This window comes from Solea solea, chromosome 3 (genome assembly GCF_958295425.1).
Source record: "Solea solea chromosome 3, fSolSol10.1, whole genome shotgun sequence".
NCBI lineage: Eukaryota > Metazoa > Chordata > Actinopteri > Pleuronectiformes > Soleidae > Solea > Solea solea.
Window position 1 is genome coordinate 2,877,811 of NC_081136.1, and position 27,256 is coordinate 2,905,066.

The window sequence follows — 27,256 nt, forward strand, 5'->3', positions numbered from 1 at the left end:
ATATACGTATATATGTGTGTATATGTGTATATATGTATATGTGTGTGTGTATATGTATATGTACATATATGTATATATGTGTGTGTATATATGTGTATATGTATATATGTATATGTGTGTATGTATATATATGTGTATGTACTGTATACATATATATATGTGTGTGTGTGTGTGTATATGTATATATTAAAGATATATACTTTTTTAATAAAGTGTAAAAAAATAACATCCTTTTGTTGTCCCCCCCTGGTGGTAGAGTTTAGTAAACAGTCGCTCTCACCTCTCTTCGCAGTGAAACCAATCCGGAACCTGAACGGTCACTCGATCGGTCAGTACAGGATACACGCGGGGAAGACGGTGCCCATCGTCAAAGGAGGAGAAGCCACGAGGATGGAGGTGAGCTCAGTTTTACACATTTAAAGGTCCAGTACGTAACATTTAGCCTCACAGAATGGATGATGTTGCGTCCTGTGGCCACTGGGTGGCACTAGAGGAAAAACCCACCAATAAAAGAGAATGTTAGGAGTAACGCGGAAAAGTGAAAACCACACCCTTAAAAGTTCTTGTAACCAAATGCAAGTCATTTGGCCTAACCGTTTTTTAACGTACTGGACCTTTAAACTGTCAGCTGTTTCTGACGCTGTTGTGTGTGTGTGTGTGTGTGTGTTTGTTTTTTTCCGTCCGAGCAGGAGGGAGAAGTTTACGCCATCGAGACGTTTGGCAGCACGGGTAAAGGCGTCGTCCATGACGACATGGAGTGTTCGCACTACATGAAGAACTTTGACGTCGGCCACGTCCCGATCAGGTAAACGTTCCGCTTCTGTCTTCAATACGTTACGTTACAACGTTACGTTTGTGATCAATAATAACATTTAAACGAGACGTATTTTGAACCGTAGCAACGTAGACGACAAGCTCACAGTCTCGTTCTCAGGGACCGTCTACAAAGTGCAACACATGAAAAAAGATAACATAAGTGTAGTGTCGTCAAACTTTTCTGCAGGTTAAGTTCAGAAGTTTGAATCTGTACGTGAATATCTTTCCTCCATGGGCATGTCTTCTTGTTCTTACGTCCAGCGAAAAGCATAAAAATGTCCATTTTTGTCGGTGTGGACAGTTTTATCGTCACAGGTCACTTTCAGGTTACACAACTTCAAAACAGGACACAATATCTATATATATTTATATTATATTTGAACACAATATCAGAAATTGGGGGAAAAAAGAAGTCATTTTCCTTTTCTTTTTTTTCATTTTATTTTGAAAAACAAAGGATTGACATTAATTAAATGTGATTTTTTTTGTCGTTTGACCTCGGCGTCCTCTCCCCCACTCCAGGCTCCCGAGAGCGAAGCACCTGCTCAACGTGATCAACGAGAACTTCGGCACGCTGGCGTTCTGCCGCCGCTGGCTGGACCGCCTCGGCGAGAGCAAGTACCTGATGGCGCTGAAGAACCTGTGCGACCTGGGCATCGTGGACCCGTACCCGCCGCTCTGCGACACCCGGGGCTGCTACACGGCGCAGTTCGAGCACACCATCCTGCTCAGACCCACCTGCAAGGAGGTGGTGAGCCGAGGAGACGACTACTGACAGCGCCCGCGATCCCCACCCCACGCCACCCTGCACCTCCCCCGACCCTGTTAGCTCCTCCTCCTCCAGCAGAAAACGGCTCGTGTGGTTGTGACGGACGCCAAATGCTACTGGATTGTACCTGAACGCACCACACGCAGCTTTGAGAAGAAGAAGACATGGCTGTTCTCACGTCAACTACAGCTTAAGAAGCATCGCAGATTTCCTCCGACATCCTGACGAGAGTTAACTGTTAAACAGATGGTGAGGAAATCCCAGACCCCACCCATTTTCCTAACTTCCTGAGGCTCCGCCCTGAACCTCCAGTTGCTTCAGTGCTCGAGTTAAATTAAGCACAAGAAGCTCGTTACGAGGTTTTCAGACGTGGTCCGGCGTCCGTGCATGGCCAGAAATCTGCTAACAAACAAACAAACAAACAAAAAGAAAGAAAAACAAACAACGCTTGGGGTTCTGTTGCCACGACAACACAGTGTTCGTTCAAGCTTCTGTCGCTGTGGGCGAAAGTGGGCGGGGACTCTGGTTTCTCTGTTATTTGTTAAATATCTCCGAATGTTCCCACTTTAAGAGAAAAAAAAAGCTTTGTTTTGAAAACCCCTGACAAATGTTTTTGTAAGAAAAGAAAAGTTGATTAAAATAATTTTTGCTCATGGTTCACATCTTTTGCCTTTTCTCGTTTTTAATGAATCGAAACAAAGAATGCGACAAAAAACATCGCTTACTGTAGCTTTAAGTGACAAACTTGAATTTAAGTCAGGCTGCAGCTACCGATTTATTTTTTATAGTAGTTGTTGAAAATATTCACATCTAAGAAGCTGAAAAATCACATAAGTGATTATGGAATTTTTTTGGGGCGTGGCTATCCTGTACAGAACGAAAAATTAGGGCCATCACTTTTTCCAAAATTGACTCGTAATTTGTTCAAATGTGTGTTTGCCACTGTTGCCACTCCGCTAACACACCACAAACGCTACTATTAAAATTACTTTAAGAATTTTAATTGTTAGCAGTATTTAAAAGATACGGCACTTTAGGACTAGCTGTGGTTATGTGTGCAAAATTTCTTAGTTCCGATGTTTACGTACATTTTTATTCCTATGAGGCTTTAATACGGATGAGAAAAAAAAAGCTCCAACAGCCCAAGTTGTTGAATTGTTGAATTCTGAATCCATAGTGACAGCATTAAGTCCTTCACAGCTAAATATGTTAAAGCGGCACTTCCTGTTTGAAGAGAGTGAAGAAAAACACAAAAGACTTGAATCGTTTGTAGAAAAATGAAAAAATATTCTCATTTATTGAGGTAATTTTCTCTAGAAAACCAAAAAATTGAGGTAACAATTTGCATAGTATAACTTCCATAACTTTACATTCATCCATTCACTCACTCGCGCACGCACACACACACATTCATGGAGTAGTAACCATAATGCAAACAATACAAAGTGTGCTTTGTTTTTCCCTCTGCTGGTTCAAATGTGAAGGAATTTTTTTTTCGTTTTATACATCGTTCTCCAGTATGGCGATAAATAATAAAACCAACACACGCTCACTCACACATTTACTGAATGAACTGGTGAACCGTGTCACTGCTGCTGGTGAACAAATCGGCATTTGTATAAAAACTTTTCAAAAACAGTCAATGGCCTCTTTAAAGGAAAATGATTTTTTTTTTATAAAAATACATTCGTTATGTAAATAAATGCTGGTTTTTGTGCTGATTCCACTTTAAAAAAAAAGACTTGATATTATAAAAATATACTTCTATTTTTAAACAAAAGGGCACTTTTTATTTTTTTAATAAACACTGGTTTGTTTTTCAGCCTCTGACGGCAGTTACATTCTGCAGCAGATAGGTGGCAGCATTTAGCCAAAAAATTATCAATTTGAAAAGGTTTTGGGGGTTTCAATCTGAGGAGGGAGTTTTGGAAAATGTGGCGAGGGTTTTTTTTTTTTTTCTTAAATTCCAAAGCTTTGGTTTGAGGTCAGCTATTTGTTTTCCTGAAAAATAAACTTCCTGTCCTGTTTGTGTACAAATATTTGAACCATGAAACAACAGTTTTGTTAAAAAAAAACAAAAAACAATCATAGTGCATTTGAACTGGATGGAAACAAAATTGCTGCGGTCGGCCGTTTTCTTCGAGAGCGAGTGACACTTTAACGATATCCAGTTTCTAAAGTGACTGAGGAACATTTTCCACCTTGATTTCTTTTCCTTTAAAACAGACACACAAACAACATTTACATTAAAAACTAAAATACAGCTGTACGACCTGTAGGGGGCGCACTTGTGTGTGAGTGTAATGCTGTGTTCGCACCGTACGCCATTTGTCACTGGGGCAAGTACGTGGCGTAATTTGGAGAATCTCCATGCCGATTGGTCGCTGGGTCTGCGCGATTTCTCACAAAACGTGATTTTGTCACGTCGCTGCGTGCCAATCGTGTCTATCGTGCCGCGGGATAATTCTGTGACGCGATGGACGCTGCCAAGTACCTGACATAATTCGTAGAATCTCAGCGCTTATTATCCATCGCGTCGACATGGCGGCGTACTTTCTCGCAAAAGTAGAAAAAATTTGAACTGGAGCACGATTTGTGCGATAGATGCAATTTTGTCGCTGCGTACGTGAGAATCTCACAGAAGTTGAAAATGTTTTGCAAAAAAATTCTTTCGCGAAATTTTCACGGTTTAAAAAACATTTCAAGTTGACAGTTGGCAAATTTGTCCCAGAAGTTGAATTTTTTTCCACAAAACTTGAAAATATGTTGTGTGATTTTGTCGTGTCTTTGCGCCAACTTCTTGTTGCGCGACATATTTGCGCCATATCCGGTGTGAACGCAGAATTCGTCATGTAGGCTTAAACGCTCTCATTTATAATTAAAAAAAAATAATCACTGTACATAAAACACAAACAGAACCAAATCTTTTCTTTTTAAGAAATACCTACATATAAACACCATGAACAAGTTCAAAAAGCAGAACCAGGTTTTTTTTTAAAAAGGAGTCCGTCTTCTCTCTCTGACTTGATAGAAAAAGACCCATCCTCCCAGGATAGAAATGCCCAAAACAACCACGGAGAAAAAGAGCGTTAGGTGGCGCTGTGCTGATGTCGTCGTCGTCTCGCTGAGTGGTCAGAAGAAGAAGAAGAAGAGGTGGATTGTGGGTCTACAGCGGCCGGTCTTTGTCCTGAGTTACTCTCTGCGTGTAGAAGAGGATGTACGCCTGAGCTCGACACACTTCCTCCACTGAACACACGTTCATCTTAGAGTCGTTACAGTGAACCCAGAAACCTGCGACGCACAAAAAACACGACAAGTGAGTACGACACGATAATCTAATCCTTCAGTCAAGCTGTTCAAATCAATAAAGTGTCCAGAAACGTCGTGGGAGTCTGACGAAAACTTACGTTGTATAAGTCATTCCTTGTGTAATAATGTGCGATAATCGATACACCAGAGCAAACGTCATTGTTTTGATTGACGTATCGCTACGTGATTGTCTCGCAATATATTGATAATCGCAGAATCATCGTATCGTGGACCGTGATTCACCACCCTAGAAAGAAGTCGTACGAGAGCTTCGGGAAGTTCCGATCGACGAGCCGCAGGAGTCGCTCGCTGGGAATTGTCCGAATTTTTTGAATTATGTTAACCCTAACCTTGTCAGTTGCGATGTTTACTCTCTCGTCATCTTGGCCAAAGTTTGGGCACAAATGTTAGCGAAAACGCAGCAGGTAAAAGACAAAATGTCGGGAAAATTGGGTAACACGTACAAATATAACATCTATAAATGCGAATGTTTGACGTTAACGGCTAACATCATCGGTGACTGACGGCAATGCGTGTTGCGATTAAATGTGTAGCTACAAACTCAAGACAGATCGGAAGAAAATGCGATGAATAAAATGTTCCCGTCTTTAAACGTCAGCTTTTTGCGGCAAATTAAAGAATAGTATCGATTCAATCCGAACAATAGTTTTCACTATTGCAAAACTCGGAGAACTGACTGGGGAGGTAGAAGAAGTTTTTTGCGAGAATATCTGGCTTTTGCGATGTATCGCGTTCTCACGTCCAGCCCCTCAAGTCCAGGAGCAGCTGGGGCTTAAAAACTTCCAAATCCAAACTCACCTCCTTCTTTGTTGTAGCAGTAGGCTGTATAGTGGCCAGAGCCGAAGCCCTTCCCATGATGCATCACCACGGCAGAGAGTTCGTAGAGGAAGTGCTTGGGTCGCGGCGAGCTCGGGGAGGCGGGGCTGCCACTAGGACTGGAGCAGGACGAGGTTTTGGGCGGCGGTGATGGTGGCGGTGGCTCTCGGCAGCAGTACGGCTCCATGTTGAGGATCTGGTCGAAGCTGACGTGGACTCCGATCTTCTCCCGGTGGTTCCGCCCCGACCACCTGACAACCAATCACAGGACAGAGAGAGGAGGAGTTAGCCTGCATCGCAACTGTCCGACTAAGATTCAGCGCAACCAAAGAAAACAAATCTACAAATCTAAAAACACTGACTCAGCAAATTATTACACATTATCAAGATGATTTAATATCGTTTTTGATACAAATAAATTTTTTTAATTCATTAAAATGTTGACAGCCCACATTTTTACGGTATTTGCGCAGTGATTTAAACCTTTTTCTTTTTACGATATCTGTTTCTGCGATTTTGACCAGCGTCAGACCGATACCAACACTGGGTATCATATTGACGCGTCCTTTTTAAAGTAAATACAAAATGATACTTAAGTATTTTTTACTGTTAATTCGAGTCCAGTATTTGAATGTTTTATTTTTTTTATTTAGACCAACAAATGTTGAGGTGTTTTCCGTCTAATTTGTTTTTACAAATCTGCTACAACAAGAAAGAAAAATTGGGCAAATGTATCAGCTTAAAAAAATATCAGTATCATTTATCAGCCAAAAACATTTTGGCATCATACATTATATCGGTCAAAAAAATATCGGCGTCATATATCGGTCAAAAAAATATCGGCCAAAATCCACTTTTCTTACATCATGTTTACAATATTAAAACAATTAAGAAGCTGAAGTAAACACAACTAATCGATTAATACGCAACTATGAAATGATTTGCCAACTATTTAAAAACATTTTAATCCATTTAAGTGTTTGTTTTTCTATAAAAACAAGTTCTAACATTTCAATGGCAATATTTTGTATGAATTTTCAGATGTTAAATCTGAAAAACCTGAGGATGGTCCTTTTGTGCACGGCGGCCATCTTGTCATGATTAAACACAGGTGTTACTGACGAGACCATCTCTGCTGTCATTAGTTTGATTATTTACACCTGGGACTTTCCTGCTGTGAGCAACAGGATATCAGTGGTTTTTTTGTGCGTGCGTGTGTTTCTTCTATTTTCTTGTTACAGAGACGTTTATTTTTAAAAACAGTGACACAGGCAGGTTTACTGAGTGAGTGACATGGGTTTTTTTTTTACCTGAAGCGTTTGAGGTGAAGCCGCAGCACCTGAGGCAGTTTGTGGACCATCAGCTGTTTCTGTGCTTCGGTCAGGAGGACGGGCTTGGACGACGACCGCCGCCGAGCAGCTGCACGCGAGAGAGGAGAGAGTGAGTTAACGCGCACACACACGCTCACATTTACAGGACTGTGGCAAAGTAAAAAGTAAAAGCTTAGTCATTTGGATTGAAACTAAGGTACTTCATTGAAAGTCGATCTCACGTAGTCTCAATTAATGACATATCTTGAATAAATTTGGTGTAATAGACCTTTTTTATCTGTCAACAAACACAGGTTTTAGGTTCCACTACAGTTTTAAGAGAAGCGTAAGAGTACTTGACAATTTAACTTTTCTTTACTGCAAAATGTTGCGTTTCCTCCCAATAAAGTACTTGAGAAATAATCATACTTTATGGTCTATAGCATCATTAGTAAAACAATAAATCTCATGGTGGCTGAAGACTTTGTGCACAGTCGTGTATAAAACAGTGTTTCATCTGACACAGCAGCACGATATCTGTATCATTACCTCCTTGATTTCTATGCTTGCACCCCCTCAAATTATGATTTAAAAAAAATAAAACACCAATATCGTGCGTCCTTAATTCAAAACAAACGCATCATTAGGAGCAAGTGTGTAGCCTGTGACCACACTAACCGATAAAACGTCTTTTCATTCATCAACTCATCAATACAACGGTGAAAAACCTCAACCTGTGTGTCCCGAAACATCAAAAATGACATCCTCAAATATGGAACGTGTCAGTAAAAGCCGTTATTATTCACATTTCAGAAAAATGAAAGAAAAATAAGCCCTCGATTACTTTAATAGCTGATGATTGCTCCATTAATTGCTTGCTGGCCTGATTACAACCGTGTACAGGCCGGTACATGAGCCGCACGTCTGCTTTTCTTGCCAAATATTCAGTAATTATTACATTACTCTATTGTGACGCAAGGATAAACAGCCTCATCAAAGTCAAAAAGAGAATATAATATACTTTAATGAGTTAGGCTGTGAAATTTATGACATTAAACCACAATAATGTTCTTTTTCCCCCACAGTAGCACAGATGATCTTTTTAATTTTCCAGCTTTACTTTATCAAAACAACATTATTTATCATTTAAAAGGCTGTGGATTAAACTCACAGTTGCACTGGTCGCAGGCGTAGATGTTCCCCTCCAGCGCTTCCGTCTCGGTGAACTTGGCCAGCATCTCTGTCAAATGGCACGAGGCCTGCGCCGCCGACTCCCGGCTGTTGCTGTGATAGCGCTCCGGGAATTCCAGAGACAAATCCCAGAACGGCTCCACCGTGTTGGAGCGGTGGTCGCACGCCAGGCACGTCACCTGCACGCCACACACACAATACAGATCATTCTTCACTTTTCTGGTCTCTTTTTAAATTGACTTAAATCTTTACTAAACACAAAGATTTGATGAGGTTTGATGTATTTTCATATATACGACACACCCTTGGTGTGAGGATGTGTGGTATACAAGGAAGAAGGGGAAAAACAGTCTGAATCAGTGCTTCACAGCCACAGAACGGAGGATTTCCACAACCACAATCCCTCTATTCAGCACGAGCAGGTGTCACAGTGTGTGTGTGTGTCACAGTGTGTGTGTGTCCTCACACCAACTCTCCACACGCCCTTCAACCATCAATCACACGACGCGACTCTGAACTTTGACAGATACCCCCGTTCATGACTGTAAATATGCAGCGTTGCAATGTGACAGAGTACAAATACTTTGTTACTGTCACTTAAGTAGAAAAGTCACGTATATCTGTACTTTACTTTGTTATATGTATTTCTAGCAACTTTTACTCCACTCTCATTTCCTCTAGTCTTGATGAGCGGCTTTTCACTACAGTTTTCACAAAATGACTTTGGATACTATATAAAAGTACAGTAAATGTCATATACTTTAAGTACTTTTAAGTAATATTATTTTTTAAAAGTGACATAAGCTTCTACCAGAGTCATTTTCTGGTAACGTACTTTTACTCAAGTATCACTTTAAGGTACTTTATGTAACAAGTCTGCAAATATGGCGTCATGCGTCTGTTACTATCGCTCGTAAATCTATAAAAGCGAGGCGTGTCTCGTCTGTCACAGTCACGTAACTGTGTGCAGTCGTGTATTTGACAGCCTTGTGACTTTACTCAGCGTGTAAATCAGCAGTCAGCAACTAAGTTTGGCCTAGGGACAATTTCTTTTCAAAGCAACTGAATATCATATCACATTTTTCCTACTTAGCTCTCTTGTTGTTCAATCAATCACAGCTATCCAATCTTCTTTGAAATGACATCAGAAATGTGTTGTTAACAGCTCCATATGGTCTAAAATGACGGTATCTGACGGATATCTATACTCTTTTACATCGGTATTGGACACAAACTAGGGGTATTGTCCCATCCTTGAAAACATACAGAAATAAAACGTACAATTCTGCTCTTTATGTGCCGTTATCATTTGAAGAAGATTAGGAACATTAGGAAGGAACTTATTGTTACATGTTTAGTCATCTCGTGTAACTTTAAACCTCCACTTTGTGAGTGGAGGCCAATTTAATGTGTGAACTCCTGAATTATCGATGTAATCAGTGTGTACATGCATTTTGCATGAGTCAGATTAAGACTGTTGATTTCCCTTTAGTGGTTGCTTAGTAAAGGTGATTACAGTTGACTGTGTGTGTGTGTGTGTGTGTGTGTGTGTGTCTCTCATACCTGGCTGAGCAGCTGACCGTGAAAGATGGTGTTGACCACGTCCAGCACCTGCTTGATGAGCCGCTTCTGCGGGACGCCCGTCGACGTCGTGTGTTTGCCGGTGCTCTCCAGCTCGTGCTGCACCTTGTCCAGCAGCTCGCACAGGAACTCCTGGGCGTCCTGCTGCGCGTAGCCCCTGAACGCGGGGATCAGCTGCCACACCGAGTGCAGCATGGCAAACGGCGACACCAGCGCCCACTTGCCCGACCACATGACCTGGAACAAGGTGTGCAGCTCGTGACAGAGGGAGATGTGCTTCGAGCTCGGCTCTTTGGGTTGTATCAGCTCCATGCTGCGGGACCGCGACGCACCGCCGCTTAGTCCTGCCCCAGAACCGTAGCTGGTCTGAAGGCCCTTCCTCTGGGACAGGGGCGACTGGGACAAGGCCTTCCCGGCTGCCAGTTGTCCGTGGACGGCGGTTGCCAGTAGTTCCAGTGCCTGGGTCAAGTCCAGGCGCAGGAAACACTCCCTGAAGACATGCAGGTGACTCAGCACCTGTAAAATGGAGTTCATATAACAGGTGTTGCCTAAATTCCTCAAGCCCGTCACGCCAGGTGTAACCGTGGGACGACGTTTAAAGGGTGAGCCCCCCTGTTTGGTGCTCTGCTTGTGGCGAACAGGTGTATGAGTAGTTCGAAGAGTTGCTGAAGGTGTTTTGGGCTTCGATTTGGTGGTAGAGGAACGACTCCTGCGTTTAGGAGTCGACTGGGCCTTTTCTGTCCGTGTGGTTCTTTTGGGTGTAGCAGAAGCAGGACTCTGAGTCCGCGACCTGTGTGCGGGAGTCGAAGGCAAAGGGGTTTTTGTCTTATTGCGTGATGTCCTGGATGGTTTTGCGACCGCCACCTCTGTGGCTCGCTGGCTTCTCCGAAGTAAACGCCGGCTCTTTCTCAAAGGAGCGTTCTCCAGCTCCTCCTGTAGCTGCCTCTTTTGAGCCCGCCTCCTCTCCCTCGCTTCCCTTTTCTGCTCCTCCTCCTCCTCCCTCTTCCTCTCCTCCTCCTCCCTCTTCTTTCCACAATCGGTGAGGGCGAACCAGAAGCGGAAGACACGTCCCATGAGCGCCCGGCGGCGATGCCACAGAGCGGTGAACATCCTGTCCTCGTCCCTCAGCTGCAGCTCGCGGGCTCCACATGGCATGAGCGCATCGGGGGCGGAGCTAGCAGAGCGGAGGGTGCGCCCGCTGCGTGTGGTGACCTCATAGCGTTGGCTCTGGATGGCGCTGAGCGTACTGCGGAGCAGCTTGAGGTCTCCCGTGGCGTTGTCGTTCAGGACGTAGTCGTCGCACAAGTAGCAAAAAACGTAGAGTTCGTTAACCTCCATGGCCAGCGGGTGGCGCTGCTGCTGGAAGTGCTGCAGGGCGTGTTCCTCGATGTAGCGTCCGCACGCCACGTGAGCGCAGCCCAGGCAGGCCCACATGGACTCGGTGGTGTTGCAGTCGACGCAGTGCCACTTCTGAGGGTTGAGGATGGAGTGGTCGGGGGCGAGCCGCAGCCGCCCCACATGCTTACACCTGTCCATCACACACGAGTCTGTGAGCACGTGTCAACAATTCACACTGGCTTCATATCACCATGGTGACCACGGCGAGCTATGAAATGGGACCCTGCCAGGGCATGGTGTCTACAGGGGAGAGAACAGAGATGTGGTCAGTCAAGACGAACTAATGGAAAAAGAAAGCCGTGACCGGTGATTCAAAAAATTCTTATAAACTTAAATCATTAGTTGTCGTCCCCTTTATGAGCCAAACATGCTAGGGATGTACAATAAATTATGGATTATGAAATTTTTTAAATAATTGACATTTTCTAATTTAAAAATGCAATAAATGTCGAAACAATTGAAATCTTTAATTTGTCACACTTGAATTAAAATACAGTAGCTAATATTTTGATCTTGTGAACTAAAGCTTAATTTTGAGTCAAATCTATTTCATAGTACATGGTGACGCTTGAGTTAGTAGTATCGCAATTACATATTTTACATCATCTCACAACATCATATATCATTCAGCCCTAATTGCGGTTAAGTAGGGAAAGTAATTTTCTTGGACAAAATATGTACCATTTAGGACTGAAACAAACCATTAGTTTCATAATTTATTAAGCTGTGGATTACGAAGCAATTGCTTGGTCCATAAAATGTTGCCTGGTGTTTCCCAAACCTGGAAATGACAAGGTCTTGTTTTGTCCACAAACCAAAATTACTCAGTTTTTAATGATTTTTTGTTGTTGTATGGAGCAAAGAAACCAGAAAATATTCACATTTAAGAAAGCTAAAAAATCACATTTTTTATATATATATATATAAAAAGTCAAACTCATTTATCTATTATTGAAATATTTGATTATTTTGGTAATCATCGCTGCAGCCCTAGTGCAATTACATTACTATACAAAGCAGAACGTTGTTGAGCACATTAAATCAAAATGCTCCACTTTGGTAAACCCCATAGCAATGAGAGCTGGTGCAACATGTTTTCACTGGTCTGGTTGTTGATTTATTACAGAGAGAAGGAAAAGACTCACAACAAGTCGCTAAAACGGTTGAAATATGAAGCAGCTGTAGCCACAGCAGCAGCTAGCATTCAGGCCACAATTAAGAAATGGGTGCCGATGTATTCATTCACCAGGTATTGCAATAAGTCAGAGTCACAGAGACAAAAAAATTGCAGTTTATGGCCCTTGGTGATCAGCCAAGGATTTCACAAGCTACTAGTGTGTGGAACTGCATTCCACTCCCTTAGCCTTTCTTTGCCTCAGGTAAGCGTAAAGCACGGGTCTTATGGTTTTGGTGAAGTGAAGCATGTTTTGATTTATTTTGTGACCATGGCATCATGTTCTTCTCATATCAAACCACACCATAAAACAATTATCTCAAAGATCTGACATGTTTTGAGGCCACTGTGACAAACCTAAAAGCCTAATATTACCGAACATGTGCCAACAGTAAAAAAAACAAAAACAAATGCGATCGTGCCGAGCGTTGCCAGACATTTCCCCCCTCAAAGTCAGTTGACGTGGTCTGTTGAAACCTGGTCCGGTGACATTACAGGGCATGATTTAACAAGGATGTGACCTTGTCGTCTTCCGTCAAAGCTAATTAATTTGATGGACAAGCTGAGAACTGGTAAAGGCGGCTTAGCGATTTGCATCTTAATTCAATTCTAGCCTGTATTTTTATCTAAAGCTTCTTAATGTGGGTGATCAATTATAAAAACAATGATTAAACCTCCCAAATACAACTGTCAGTCTTCTCCGTCTTATCTTTTTCTGCCTGCCTTTCACATCGTCGGGGGTCGATGTAGCGCAGCTGACAAAGTGGGGGATCCGTAAGTGGGCTAAAGTCTATCAACACCCCCCCACTGAGGTCAGAGAAGTAAGATTATCCAACAAAAGGGGCGACTGAGCTTTGCTGCATCTTTTGTCTGGATACAGGACTACCTTTTTTCTTTTTTTACTGGAGAAATAAAAGGGAGGGAAATCAAGGGGAAAGAAATTCTACAATAGGCAGTGGACAAATGAAAGACAAAAGGACTCTAGCTTTAAATGTGTCCAGTTAGAACTGTGTTCTGCCTTTTTATTTCTTTAAATACGTTTTTAAGAATCTAATTTTGTGACTCAAAAAATGCAGTGTTTACAGGTCTTACCATAGGACAGAGCTGCAACAATAAATTAAACACTTAGATAGATAGATAGATAGATAGATAGATAGATAGATACTTTATTCATTTCACAGAGAAATTCACACTTATATTGGCTGTAAGCTATTTTGACAGTATTTCTCTGACTTATACTACTTATATTTTCTAGTTTATTTAAGGTTGTAGTCATTTTTCTCTATGTTTTGGTGGTAAATCTCCTTAACAGTGAATCAAGACAATTGTCAAAGTGTCCATCCGTTTGTCTGTGAGCGGCATAATTCTGAAAGTAAAGGACACATTTAGATTGAGTTTTCTGGGGATGTGGGTCATGGCTCAAGGAGAAAATGATTAGATTTTGATGGTGATCATGGCGCAGATTCATGAGTGGGGAAACAAATCCCGGGTTAGCCACAGTCGGTGACACCAGTCAACAACAAAGCTCTATAACACAGTGTAGCAACACCTCTGTAGTTAAAAATCAAACAGTTCTATGTGTACTACCAGACGCGTTGGTGAGGTTGCTCAGAGTTGCGAATACAAACGGAACACACACCAATGATCACTTTTTATAAATTCAGAACCAGGCTCCTCATTATTGTATTGTGTACTTTTGAACAAGATCATTCTGATTATTATTGCTATTATTATAATAACACGGACATTACAGACGCATTTAATGTTCCCGTTTTTCACTATTGATTGTTACTTGCAGGATCTTTAAACATTTAAAATTGAAATTTCATTGTTTCTTTCGCTCAAGAGCAACATTCAATCTTAACAATTTGGCATTCATCATACCGATTATCTTTAGCCACCGATTCGAAAAAACGTTTATGGCAATAAACCCATTTATTTTTGCCGTATCGACCTGCACTACAGTTTAGTATCGATCAGACTGTGCTGCTGTGAGTGTGTGCACTGAGCCAGTGTGATTATAAATAAAATATCACTGCTGTCAAAGACCCAACACACACTCTACTGAGGTGATAGAAGTAACCACATAACACAGAGGAAGTCCATTAACACTAAACCACTACATAATTAAACTACACAATGTATTCAACTGATGGAGTGATATTTTTATATTACACCTTAAGTATTGATATTTTAGCATATATTTTCTTAACTAATGTTACAAATAAACTTTTTGTTCATTAGATGATGCCAAGTGCTCGTTCTCACTAGAGCTGTTGTGTGACTTCATCCCAATACATGCTTTCGCAAACCCTATCGTTATAATCATATCGTGACTTATATATCGTGATAATCGTGGCGTCTCTGGCGATTCCCACCCCTATTATTAAAGTAGACACCTCTCTGTCACTGCAGCTCCACGTGATCATTTACTCTAATCAGTTTATAGTTTAATTTCGGGAACAACTGCTCATCTGAGGAACATGTGGCGTTAAAATAAAGTCAATAACAGACTCTTGTGAGGAGTTTGAGCAGAGTTTGTAATGTTAGCGCGTTTTGCCTGGTTTGTCCTTCTGACTACACACACAGCTGAACGTTAACGCAGAGTTAATGAACCCATTACCAGATACACACACTCACTCACGCACCCACAGAGCCAATGTTTCACAGAGATTTAACACAGATCCACGCTCAGGTATGTATCTTAACTTCAATGCTCCTCTTCTACAGCTATGGCTAACTAGCTGTGGTTAAGTGAGAACAGCTATACGGAGTTACGATCACTCATTTCTAAAAATCAAAGTCAAAGAAAATATAAACTGGTCAAACTAAAGTCTGGAATATCTTATATTACGAGTGGGGCACAGACAAACAAGTCGCGAATGCTATCTCTCTCTGCTATTTACGCTAAATTAATTATTAAGATTTGAGGGCACCTAGCTAGCATTAGCCTAGCGTGCTAGTTAGCTTTCAGCCAACCAGGCTAGGCGATAATCCCGACAAGTTCGTGTCTGAGCCGGAGGTGAGGTTCAGCCCCGCGGAGCCGGGGTTCGGTTCTCCGAGGAAGAACCACCACGGGGCTGTGCCCGGTGTCTTAACGGAACACCGCGAACACACGCTCACGCGTACAATGTGAGTGAAGCCGCTGCTGTTGGGGAAAGAAAACGCCGTACCTAGCCTCTCCTTCACGGCAGTAACTCCTCTGTTTCCAAAATGATCGCCATCTTGTCAGTCCCTGTCGCGTGGTGTTGGCTCGAGCGCGTCCTCGATTCGTGACGTAGTTGTTGTTGTTGTGGTCACGATGACGAATAATCTACATTTTTCTTTAGTTAAAACTAGGACAAACTATAGGTTTTTAGTTGTATTTGTAGTTTATATTGTCATTTTTGTCACGTGTTTTTTTACTGTAATTGTAGTTTGTGTGTCGTACAGATGCAGAGAACGTATATTTATCATACTTAAAATACTAACCCTGATATTTACTAAATTTGACTACAAGAAGACACCAAACAGATCATCCAAATCAAAAAAAGCAGTGAAGAAATTCATAGTGTTGGAAAACTGTAATAAAATGCATATGAACTGTTATAATTAGAGCTGCAACTGGCGATTATTTATTTATTTATGTAATCTTTCGGTTAATTGAGTACTTATTTGGTATCGTAAAATGCCAAAAATTGTTCAACTTTAATGATGTATTTGTAATATGGAGCAAGGAAACCAGAAAATATTCACATTTAAGAAGCTGAAAAATGTCGAGATTAATTTAGTACTCGATTAATAATCGAATAATCGTTGCAACCCGAGTTATAATTCACTTTTCATGAATGATGATCAACAAGTCTGAAAGAGCACGAGTTAAAATCATTGCTTACAATAAAACAGGAGCATTACACTTATTCACCACTAGAGGGGAGTGTTGCATCAAACTATTGCCCAGTAACTTCATCCCCATAAATACAGTGGTATTGAAAGAAAAACAAATTAACACATGATTTATTGAACTCATCCATTTCTAATAATTGTGTTTCAGCCCAAGATAATTTTATAAGACACAATTACACATGTTGGTGCTTTAATTCTCTGCATCACAGGACAGAGAATTAATCAATCAATCAATAAATATAAATAAATATCCAAATCACATGGTTCTTTTCACACCATTTCCTTGTCTTAAACCTTTTCTTAATGCACGTTCTCATGAAAGGATGACACATGTGCTTTTGATTTCCCAGGTCATGTTACCTAAATACATCATGAGACATGTCTCCAGTGCTTCATGTTCCCACAGCGCACACACAAGCGTAATCTGGATTTTTCTCACCGTACTCAGTCTCCAGTGTGACAGCTGTGGAGATAAAAATCTACTTTTAGTCTTTGGAGAGTAATGAAGACTGCGAATGAATGTGAACATCAGTTTATTTTTTCCCCCACAGTCTGGTTGAACCGTACACAGCATATAGACTAACTGGCCACTTTATTAGGTACAGCGGATGCTGTGTCCGTGGCACCTGGTGTGGTCTCCTGCTGCTGTAGCTGATCTGCTTCAAGGTTCAGCGTGTGTGTTTTGAGATGCTCTGTAACGAGTGGTTATCATTTGAAACTACTCTCGTCATTCTTTTCTGACCTCGAGCACTATTTTTCTTTTCCCAGAGAACTGCTGCTCACTGGACATTTTCTCTCTTTTTTTCGGACCATTCTCTGTAAACTCAAGAGATTGTTGTGAGTGAAATCCCACTTGATAAGCATTTCAGACCAACAACCGTGTTCAAAATCACTTACATTTTATTTTAGCCTCTATTTTTTTAATTTTCCCGAATGGAAATCAGTAAAAGTTCAGAACCATGTTCAAAATCACTATTTTTAGCTTCCGTTTTTAATTTCAACCAGTGGAGATCAATCAAAGTACATGTTATCTTATTGTATCTCCAGTTTCAGTACAGAATGGTCTAAGAAATAATCTTCTAGTTTTCCTGCTGAAACCAACCTGGAAGATAGCAATATACTGAATGCCACTAGGGGGCTACTATTCTGTTTAAAAGTTTGTGTGCATTTTGAGAAACATTTACTTAAATCACATTTTCAGTGATTTTGAACGATATGGGACCGATACTGATCACGAAAACTTTCCCCCGCTATCTCTAAATTAGATGTAGAATAACGCCCAGCTGTTTTCACCTGTTCCCTTTTGAATCTTTTGCACTTTAAGTCTATTGCAATGTTTGAATTGACTGAAACTTTGCATCTACTGTGTTTTATTTTCACTCATTCTTGCAATACTTCATTTGCAGGTACCTCTATTGCTGCCTCCATCTGCAGCTGTCCGTCTCAGGTAATGTGATCATGCAACTATGCCTTCTTTCAGTTATTATCCTTTCTGTGTGTGTGTGGATTCTGTCCTGGAGGCATGTGAAAGTCTTGCGTGCTGGTGTGGAATACACACGTGTAGCAGCTTCATGCTGGTTAATGGGGGCTGATGGCACTCACTGTGCTGATGCTATCACTCTGTGCTAATGTTTTTATAAGCAAACAACACTTTACTGTCTCTTGTGTGAATCGGAGTCTGAGATACCCGATCAGATATTGTGGGGGGGAAAGGTTTAAATTTAATATAATGCATGAACTCAGTCACACACAGTCTTTGGAATAGCTAGTGATAGCTAGGAGGTGAATGTCATTGCGTACAATTATATCGGATGTTGGAACTTGATGGCGGGAAAAGACTGTGGATACAGAATTATCTCAGGCTAGATTTAGCTAGCAATACCCTCTTGGATGTCCATCGCAGGGCGATGATGATGTCAGTGGCGTCTGTGGTGATAAGCTACCAGAGAAGTTGTAAGTGACGCGGTAGCCATCTGGGTTTGTGGGTGTTGCTCCGACTTCTGACAACAACTTGAAGGCATCATGATTAGCAGCTAAGTTGTTTGTACACAAGGTAAAATACTGTATCGGACCTATATTGGTATCTGTAGACACTCAGGGGCTACGTTGAGGCCGAAGTGATTTGTATACGATTTCTTTCGGGTTTGCATGGAGCGAGAAATATGATCACAAATTCGGATTTTCCTTATCAGATTTCTGTCACTTCAGTATGTGGTCCTAGATCAGATCTATATCCTATTTGTGGATGCGAGACGTAAACGAGAATAGACCTATCAGAATCTGTGCATAGCTTATAGCTTTGGTTTTAGGATCAATAGAAGTGCATCCTATCTTTAATCCAGAGTGGTCTAAGAAAGATTACATTCTCCTTTCATGTATAAAGATTGACATAGTCTTCCCGTTTCCTTGCTTAAGCCAATCAGGAACAAGCAATATATCTAATGCCACTAGGGGGCTACATAGCTGGTTTCAAATGTAACTCAATTTGAATGAGAAAATGACCTAAGTTAACATTTCCATGATAAGTTTATGTTATTATTGGCTTTGTTTACTCTTCTTTATTAGAGCGTGATGTCTATATTAGGAATTTTGGTCCAAATTGGTGGAAAACGGACGATAAAGTACGACACATTTGAGTGGACACAGTTTGACTGACAGCTGTTATCGTCCAATAGGAGCCTGGGCTGAGGTGATGCGACTCTGGAGGCTACAAAACTCAGAGTTCAGATTCCTGTGGGTGACGCTACGACGATGACGTTGGCAAAAAGGTATTTATTCTGTTGGATTAAAAAGAAAAAAAGTGATATCAGCTGATATAAAAAGTGGAATCAAACGATCTTTAACACAAGTAACGTTACATCGTTTATGGTTAGAAAGACCAAACGCAATGATGGAACATATTCCATAAGATGAAGATTAAGTCAATGCACAGTCGAAAAAGGCAGAATTGTTTTTCCAGAAAAAAAGCGTTGCTACTGTAACACATCATCAAACGCTACGCGAACATGACAGTAATTACGCGCGAGGTAAACATCTCCACCGAGAGAACAGAGGGAGGAGTAGACTTTCATTCATGAAACTGTGCCTGAAGGAGAACTTTTCATCTGCACACACGCACTGACAGCAGGCGAAGAATCCCTCTCATGTACTGATTAGTGGGCACCTGATCCACACACACCTTCATAAACCCCTCATCTGATCGAGGGCCAGTGCCATAATAGGTGTGTGTGTGTGTGTGTTTTCTCTCTCCTGTGGGAGACAGATTAAGGGGCATTTGTGAGTGCGTTAGAGAAAGGAGGTATGTGTTGATTTGCCATGCGATGCCTGTGAATCACCTCTAATGTTTTTCTCTCCCTCCATGTCCCCGGGCCTTTCCCGCCGTCATGTCCACACACGCTACGCCTCTCCCCCTGTCCTCTTTTCATCTGCACACGCTCTCACTTACACATTTTTCTGTTACTGTACTGCGACTAATCATTTTAGCATGAAATCAAATGACCTCACTCATTCTTTTTCTCGCCCGGAGTGATTTATTCAAAGTTTACATCCCAGTGCCAGCTTTTTCTGCCGCTTCGTTTACCTCACCGTTTTTTGGTTTTCACCAAATTAACCACACGCGCTTCTCACGAACACTTTGTTTCTAGCAACCAAATCAATAAACGCCAGCGCTCTGTACTTTTCACACAGCTGAAGGCACCAGCATCAACACTGCAGAGCGATGTTTTCAGAAGTGGTGTTTTGTTTATATTGTGCAAGGACACGGGGACGCTGGTGAGGGGAAAAAAAAAAGTTCCAAGAAATGTGGTAAAGATGTTTATGAGATTAACATTTGATAGAAACTATGGATACAAACCTAACTTTGGTTTGTTTACAAGAAAACTAGCATCCTGTTTAGAAAGGCTGTTTGTCGTTAATCCCGCCCTCCTTAACAAACACGTTCATGAAGTGACATAGCGAGTCGGCGGGAATGCTAATGATGATGCTAATGGCAGAACAGGGCTAATCAAATTATGTGTTGGTTAATATTAACATTTGGGTTGGGATCGCTAAGTAGCAAGCTAATCTAGTCCATTCGCTAAACACATTCAGCTTCATTTACATACGGTACTTTGATTAAGAATACAAAAAAAGGACAAAATTAGAAGTAAAACAAGCAAACTAAACAAAACCAGACCATTGGAGTTATTCTCATTTCCAACTGCTGAGGCAAAGGGCATTCCAATTACCACAAACGATGGCTGTGCTTGTGCCAGGAAAAGTAGTTAAGATGTTGATGAAGTAAACATTTGATAGAAACTATGGATACAAACCAAAGTTTGGTTTGTTTACAAGAAAACTAGTATTATTCTCCTACATCCTGTTTAGAAAGGCTGTTTGTCGGTGATTAAATGCCCCGCCCCCCTCAACAAACACGTTCACAAAGTGACATAGAGAGTATGAGGGAATGCTAACAGAAAAAACGGAAAGGTCAGGCCTATAGTGCATTTTTGTTACCACAAAACGGGGTTAATCAAATTATTGGTTGGTTAATGTTTACATTTAAGCTAGGCTCGCTAACTAGCAAGCTAATCTAGTCCATTCGCTAAACACCGTGCCCATTTTCACCATGTGTTTGACACATTTACTTGTAGCTGACTGGTCGGACACCGTGATTCTGTGGCTTTGATTTGTGCAAACACAAATTCCAAACTAGACACCCAATGTCTGGTAGATCTTCTGGCATACAGTCTTGTGTTTAGGCCAGCAGCAACAATGTTTTGTCTCGAATAAATTTTGCATGACTGAACAAGACGCATAAATTCATCAACGGTGGCATCTGATTACAAAGACGTCCGTGTGTTTTTTACCTGGAGGAGAAATAAAGAGGATTAAGAAAACACAAAAAAAACAACCATGTCAGCACATTCTGTATCTAAACAGTGAAGTGATATCCTTACGCTGTGATTCTTGGAAAGAAATGCTTAGGATCCCCAAAAGGGACTCTGATTTCAACGGAGCTCCAAAAGAAGCCACATCTACCTTGAAGCAGAAATGATTAATTTCAAGTTAACAAAAAGAAAACACACCTTTTTAGTAGAATTAAGAATATAATACAGCATCTGTGTATTGTTAGTTTGGACTCAGGCATGCTTCAGACACAATGTTTCAGTGAAATCAGAGGAGGGCAAACATATGCAACAAATGTTGAGTATCGAGATGACGATATGATATGACTCGTGTTAAATAAACAAATATGGTGTTGGTGTTCCCTGCTAAAGCAGATCCAGACAGTAATGGCATTTTTCCCATTAGACAATTCTAGCACTGCTCGGCTCAACTCTAGTACCAAAATGGCAGCTAACCTCAAAATGGCTGACTTCCTGTTGGGTGAAGTTCATGTTGGTAGACTGTTCAGGGTGGGCCTCGGTCAATGTACGTCGAAGTTACAGGGCACTTCCTGTTTCGTGTCAAAATTTGTCAAAATTCGGATGGTTGCTGTGGCCACGCCCTTTAGATTCTGCGAGACCTTTTTGATAACTTTTCATCTTTGTGTCGAGTACAAGTTGAGGCGGGGTTTATGTTGGCGATTTGCAACGAACAAACTCACCTGAGAACGTTTATCGTACCAAGATGGATGCCAAAATTCAAAATGGCCAACTTCCTGTTGAGTTGAGTCCATGGTCGCAATGGACTTTTTTGTTCGTCTTGGGCTGTGACATGTTTCCACCAAGTTTTGGGAAATTTGGTGCAACTTAGTTTCGTGGTTTGTCCCACCGGTTTTCACCACATATTACCCTTATTTTATAAAAAAATTTCGGCAGTTCTGATGTGCGTGTCAATTTTTGCCAATGTTTAATGTCTCAAAAATTTGATTATTTTGGAAGGGAAAATAAATAAATCCCAGGTATTCCAATATGTCCTCGTACCACTGTGTGAGTGCTTGGGCCCTAATTTAAAAATAAGTATAGAAGTTTGATACCCAGCCCTGGCTATATGTATAACTCTTTTACGATGTGTAAATTGCGTGTTAATATCACAATTCTGATGATTTTTTGAAGTACTGTGCAGTCCTAAATTGGTGTAATAACATGAGACTCCTTTTTTAAGCACTAACCAAAATCCTTCCGCTCACATTACCTGGATATAAATCCATGAACACACACACACACACACAGAGATGTGGCTTAGTGGCTTGTTGTCTTTACAAAGACGTTAATAACTCGAGTGAAAGGAAGCCATTCCGGTGGTTTCATGGTGGTGTCGACGCAGCTGGATACGGTGTAAGGTTTTTGTGGCGGGGTGAAAACACAGGTGGAGGAAATGCTTCACAGCCCGTACACAAACACGCCTCCTGTCATGCCTGCCGCTCCGGTTGTTGCTGTTGGCCGCTTGACAGCGACTGATGGTTATTCTGGTGTCGTGAAGTCCCAGCATCTTGTTTTTTTGTGTGTCTGAACCCTGTTGTTGTCAGATTGACGACTCGACGACATCAGTCGTCCCCTGTTTGCATGACTGTGTAATAATCAGCAGCAGCTATGTCAACATGGTCTCCTCCCTGTTCTGGCTTGCTCTGATGCTGCTGTCCCAGGTAGAAAAACATTCCTGATGTGTGTCTGTGTGTGTGTGTGTGTGTGTGTGTGTGTGCATGTGCAAACCAAAGTTGGATTTTGGACAGATATGAGGATATTTTTAATCGAAAGGACTCCTTTTCCTTTTAGTACAGATGATGGAATTAGACTGATCACGGGATTGATCATGTGACTCACCGCTGACCGCACAGCAATGACCGACAATAACAACACACAGCTTTATTCACATTTTATTTGTTAGTGAATATTAACATTTATACACACTGAGTGAAATAAAAAAAAACAAAAACGGCATGAATTCTAAGAAGTTGCAATTCAGAGAAAAAAGTCAGAATGCTGACATTAGAGTCAGAAAGTTGGAATTCTGAGAAAGTCATTAACTGATGATCCTTTGTTGATGCCAGGGGTGTCAAACATAAGGCCTGTGGGCCAAAACCGGCCCGCCACAGGGTCCAGTCCGGCCCACAGGATGATTTTTTTAATGATTTCATAAAATACTATATTTTTCAGTTTGAGATACCTGTAATGAAATGTACTTTTACTCCACTACATTTCCTCTAACCATCTGTTACTCGTTACTAACAAATAAAATTATCTCCTTTAAGGTTCTTTATACAAGCCTGTTAAATGGTAATATTGCTGATTGCACATATTTTTCTCAAGAAACTTGAGGTTTGTTCATTTGTTTTGTAAAAAAGACACTTCATATAATCTAAAAATGTGGTTCAGGACACCCTGGATTTAGGCTGTCATAATGTATGCAGTGTCCTAAGAAGAATAGCTGTGCAAACCTGTGTGTGTGTTGGGGGGGGGTATTGTCCCCCGAGTCTGCGGGAGCTGCCATGTGCTCTGAAGCCAATAGCAACACAAGAATGCTGATAGGACAAAGGCCATAACTCTGTTCTATAGCAGCACAAGCAGAGCATTGTGTTCATACAGGCACGCACAGACACTCATACACACACACACACACACACTCACCCTTACTACAATACCACACACACATCAGCTATACCGGAGCAAACTATGCATGTGAGCACGCAGGCCAAAACACTCATTCATCAACCAGTTTCCCACACCATCAACCCCCCAACACCACCACCACCACCACCCACAAACATCTCCATCACAGGCTGAGAATGGCCAGTCGATGTGAGGACAATGGGCGAGAGAGCAAGAGAGAGACAGTTGGTGAGAGAGAGAGAGAGGGAGAGGGAGGAAGACCTCAGTTCAGCTGCAGTGGTGTGTGTTGTTGTGTTTGTGTCTCTCTGTTGTGACTACACTCCCAAGGACAAGTTCCCACCGTGTTCGTCACCTTCACCCCCAACCAAACCTGGAGGCCGGAGCTGGAGCGAGTATTTTAACACGAGTATAAATATATCTCTGCAAGTGTGTTCCATTAAAGCCACTGTCAATGAAATACTTGAGTTCAAATGTATAATCCAATCAGGAGCCAGAGTCTGCTCTGACTCACGAGGAACGTCAGAATGTTTCGGTGCCACAAAATTTCTCGTTGATTGGCGTGCGACGACGCGACAGAATCGCGTCTATCGCACAAAACGCACACGCCGATTGGCCATCGTTGTGTGCGGCAGCGGCTCCGTACGGTGCCGTGAAGCCACACAAGACGACGGTTTCTTCCCTGCAGACGTTTCCACAACAGAGTCCAACAATCCGAGTCTGTGAAGATAAACGTTTGTGTCGTAGAAGGGGAAAAACGCCCGCCATCTATAAAAGTGGACCTCGTCTTCTGGTTGCAAAGCAATCATCTGTCTTAAAGACTTGAAAAGACAATTATAAATATTCAGCATCGTTTGAAAGATCATCGCTAAATTCTGCCCAATGGACCTTTTTAATCAGTGACTCGCAAATGGAGATACTCAAGGAAAGTCCCTTTAAATAAAAGTACTAGGTTACTTTCCACTGCTGGTGCTGAGCCATTCCCATCTCTTCCTTCCCCTCGTGCACTCGCTCACCCCTGTCCCCCCTCCCGCTGTCTGGAAACTGCTTGGGCAGAGGCGGACGAGGAGGAGCCGCGACCTCTCTGCCACTAATCTGTGAACGCGTCGCCAATTAGGAAGCGTAGGTATGAGAGGCCGTCCGCGCTCGGCCGTGAGAAAACACCAGTTTCTCGCTGAGGGCCGGGGCAGCAGACAGGTGAGCGACCTTTGACCCGGCCCGCAGTGGAACGCTGCTCGACGTGCCAGGAATGTGTCCACACCTCGCAGCCAACAGCGTCACGGCAAGTGGACGAGGAGGACGAGGAGGAGGAGGAGGAGGTGGAAAACGCGCACTCTGCCCAAACCCAAACTGTGTGTTGTGTGTGTGTGTGTGTGTGTGTGTGTGTGTGTGTTTGTGTTTGCCCCGGCCTCTCTGTTATGATCTACATTCTGTGGCGCCGTGTGAACGCAGGGCAGAGACTGTGTTTTGGGAGTGAGACTGATGGACGTGTCTCAATCTGAAGAAACTCTGTTTGTGAGAAAGATACAGGGAGAAAAAGAAAAAGGTGATAAGGATATTTTGGTCCAGTTTTGTGCAAAGTATTTCAAGGCCTGGACAGTTTTAATCAGTGACTTTTGTTAGTTTGTTTGTAGTAGTCTGTGGATGGTTCTGCTCCACAACACAAGGTCAAATATTTTATTTATAAACCACATTGTTTCAGTCAGTAATAATGATAATATTGCAGGGAACGTGTGGAGATCTGGGAAATGATGTCAGGGCAAGAAAAGTTGAGCAATCATGAACAATAATTCTGGTTTCTCTCCACCCCTGTGTGATTATCTAAATTATCGTGCTACATGCCGTCAGACTTTCCTCTGCACAAATGTCAAAAAAAAAGTGCCTGCAGTGTGATAATTTTAATAGTCAATAACGGCAAATTTAACACAGGAATTCTAGTCATTTTTTTAAACCTTTGGGTTCATGGAGGTCGACGTTGAAGCTAGCGCCGTGAGCAGATTCTGTACTTTGCTGGTTGAAAAATAAACTCTAGTATGAAATAAAAACCACATTGGAGCATATAAAACTGTTCTAAACCAACAAAATATGTTTGTAATATACGGCAATTATGTGTTTTGAAAGTTTCTTAAAAGACACGCTGACACCCTGATATTATTAGCTTAGCAAAGAGCCAAGAGATTAGAGAAAGGGTTACAGACAGAGTTTTAAAAATGTCTGTAGGCTAATCTGTGAAACATTAGGCACATGCGAGAGAAGTGAAGTGTGGGTTGTCTTTATATTCATTTTTACCAGCTTGGAAATAATCTTTCCAGCTATTCAAACACCACACGAATGCACGACAAGGCTGAAGTTAGCTTAACACAGAGAGGGAGAGAAAAAGGTCCTCGCCAACTGCTGCATTGTTCTGCTGTTGCATAACAAAACTAGATTAAATCCGTCTAATTTGACCCAGTTTATGTCTGGACACCTTGGAAAACAATGCTAGCGCAGGCAAGCTAGTGTTATTGTGGTTCTTTGTAAGACTAGCTGGACATGCTAACATTAGCTAACTTACATTATCTCAGATAGACAGTTGGTGCGTCTACATGCATGTTAAATGAGCGATTTTAAGTCGCACTAAAGGTCTTTGCACACTGGAACAAATATACGGGACGAAAGTGCAGATAATTCGGATGCGACTTATGATGCGCCGTCCCATGCGCGTCCAGCGTGATGCAAGTAATGTGATGAAGTAGAAGGCACGTTGTCGGAAATCATACAGAGGTGGCGTATTTTTAAAGGCGACATAGACCGGAAGCTCCAATTAACGCTGCGTTTGTGTGTGTATCTGCGTCATTACCTTGTTTATGAAACCCTAAAGTTTCAGAACAAACAGTTCAGCCACTGCTGAGAAAATAGTGTTGTATTGTTTTCCTGGGCTCTGCGAAGCGGATCGGCACTTCCCTATGCTGATGATGTCATCAGAAATCCTCACCGCTCCTCTCACCACCTTAGCGCCTCCTGGTGCGGGCACTAGTCCGGGCACATCCGGTTGCGTACATTCAACCGCAGAAGAAGAAGAACTACTCTCGTTGTAGCTGCTGAGATGCAGAGCATCCACCGTGCCAGAGGGGGAGCTGTGTATCTGAGAGCTGGCCTACCAATTACGTCACTTCCAGGTACCTGGCCAATCACAGGACAGTGGGAAAGCTCTCGTTGGCTGGCCAATCACAACACAGTCCACGTTCTGGGGGTGTGGTTTTGGTCTGAAACAGCGCGGCTGACGAGAGCGTCAGTGAGGAGATATCGGCTTGTTTGCAGCGATTAGGAGGTTTTTAACCATGAAAACAAGTTAATATATGTAAGTAGACCTCCATAACTAACATATGTGTGATACAAGCATTCTATGTCGCCTTTAACAGAAGTAACATAGCATTTCTTTTTCTTTTTTGTTGCGATCTCTGTTATGAAAACATGT

The 27,256-nt window shown here is 41.9% G+C and overlaps 2 protein-coding genes and 1 long non-coding RNA gene across 3 annotated transcripts in view; 2 read left to right on the forward strand and 1 right to left on the reverse strand.

Annotated features, from left to right (window-relative positions):
* Positions 1–2,245, forward strand: part of LOC131456466 (methionine aminopeptidase 2-like) — a 6,840-nt gene extending 4,595 nt beyond the window's left edge. Inside the window, exons 9-11 of the mRNA XM_058624827.1 lie at positions 293–396; positions 690–805; positions 1,339–2,245. Of these exons, the coding sequence (XP_058480810.1) occupies positions 293–396; positions 690–805; positions 1,339–1,591 (473 nt within the window). The 3' untranslated portion in view covers positions 1,592–2,245. The remainder of the gene's footprint in view (positions 1–292; positions 397–689; positions 806–1,338) is intronic.
* A 603-nt stretch (positions 2,246–2,848) lies between these two features.
* Positions 2,849–15,663, reverse strand: usp44 (ubiquitin specific peptidase 44). The gene is made up of 6 exons (XM_058624822.1): positions 15,559–15,663; positions 9,796–11,451; positions 8,213–8,411; positions 7,042–7,150; positions 5,714–5,982; positions 2,849–4,876 (listed from the first exon to the last, which is right to left on the reverse strand). Exons 2-6 carry the CDS (start codon positions 11,347–11,349, stop codon positions 4,752–4,754), a joined length of 2,256 nt encoding a protein of 751 aa, XP_058480805.1. The 5' UTR covers positions 11,350–11,451; positions 15,559–15,663; the 3' UTR covers positions 2,849–4,751.
* Positions 14,346–19,032, forward strand: LOC131456480 (uncharacterized). Its single transcript, XR_009239909.1, has 3 exons — positions 14,346–15,080; positions 17,677–17,717; positions 18,946–19,032. It is a non-coding gene; the product is annotated as an uncharacterized LOC131456480 (long non-coding RNA).
* The last annotated feature ends 8,224 nt before the right edge of the window (positions 19,033–27,256 follow it).

Excerpts from the sequence above, each read along its gene's own strand:
- usp44 (XM_058624822.1), bottom strand. The coding sequence starts at position 11,349 with ATGGACAGGTGTAAGCATGTGGGGCGGCTGCGGCTCGCCCCCGACCAC. Across the intron at positions 7,151-8,212 it reads CGCCTGCGACCAGTGCAACT|CTGCTCGGCGGCGGTCGTCG; the intron begins GTGAGTTTAATC and ends TCTCGCGTGCAG. Across the intron at positions 5,983-7,041 it reads CTTCACCTCAAACGCTTCAG|GTGGTCGGGGCGGAACCACC; the intron begins GTAAAAAAAAAA and ends ATTGGTTGTCAG.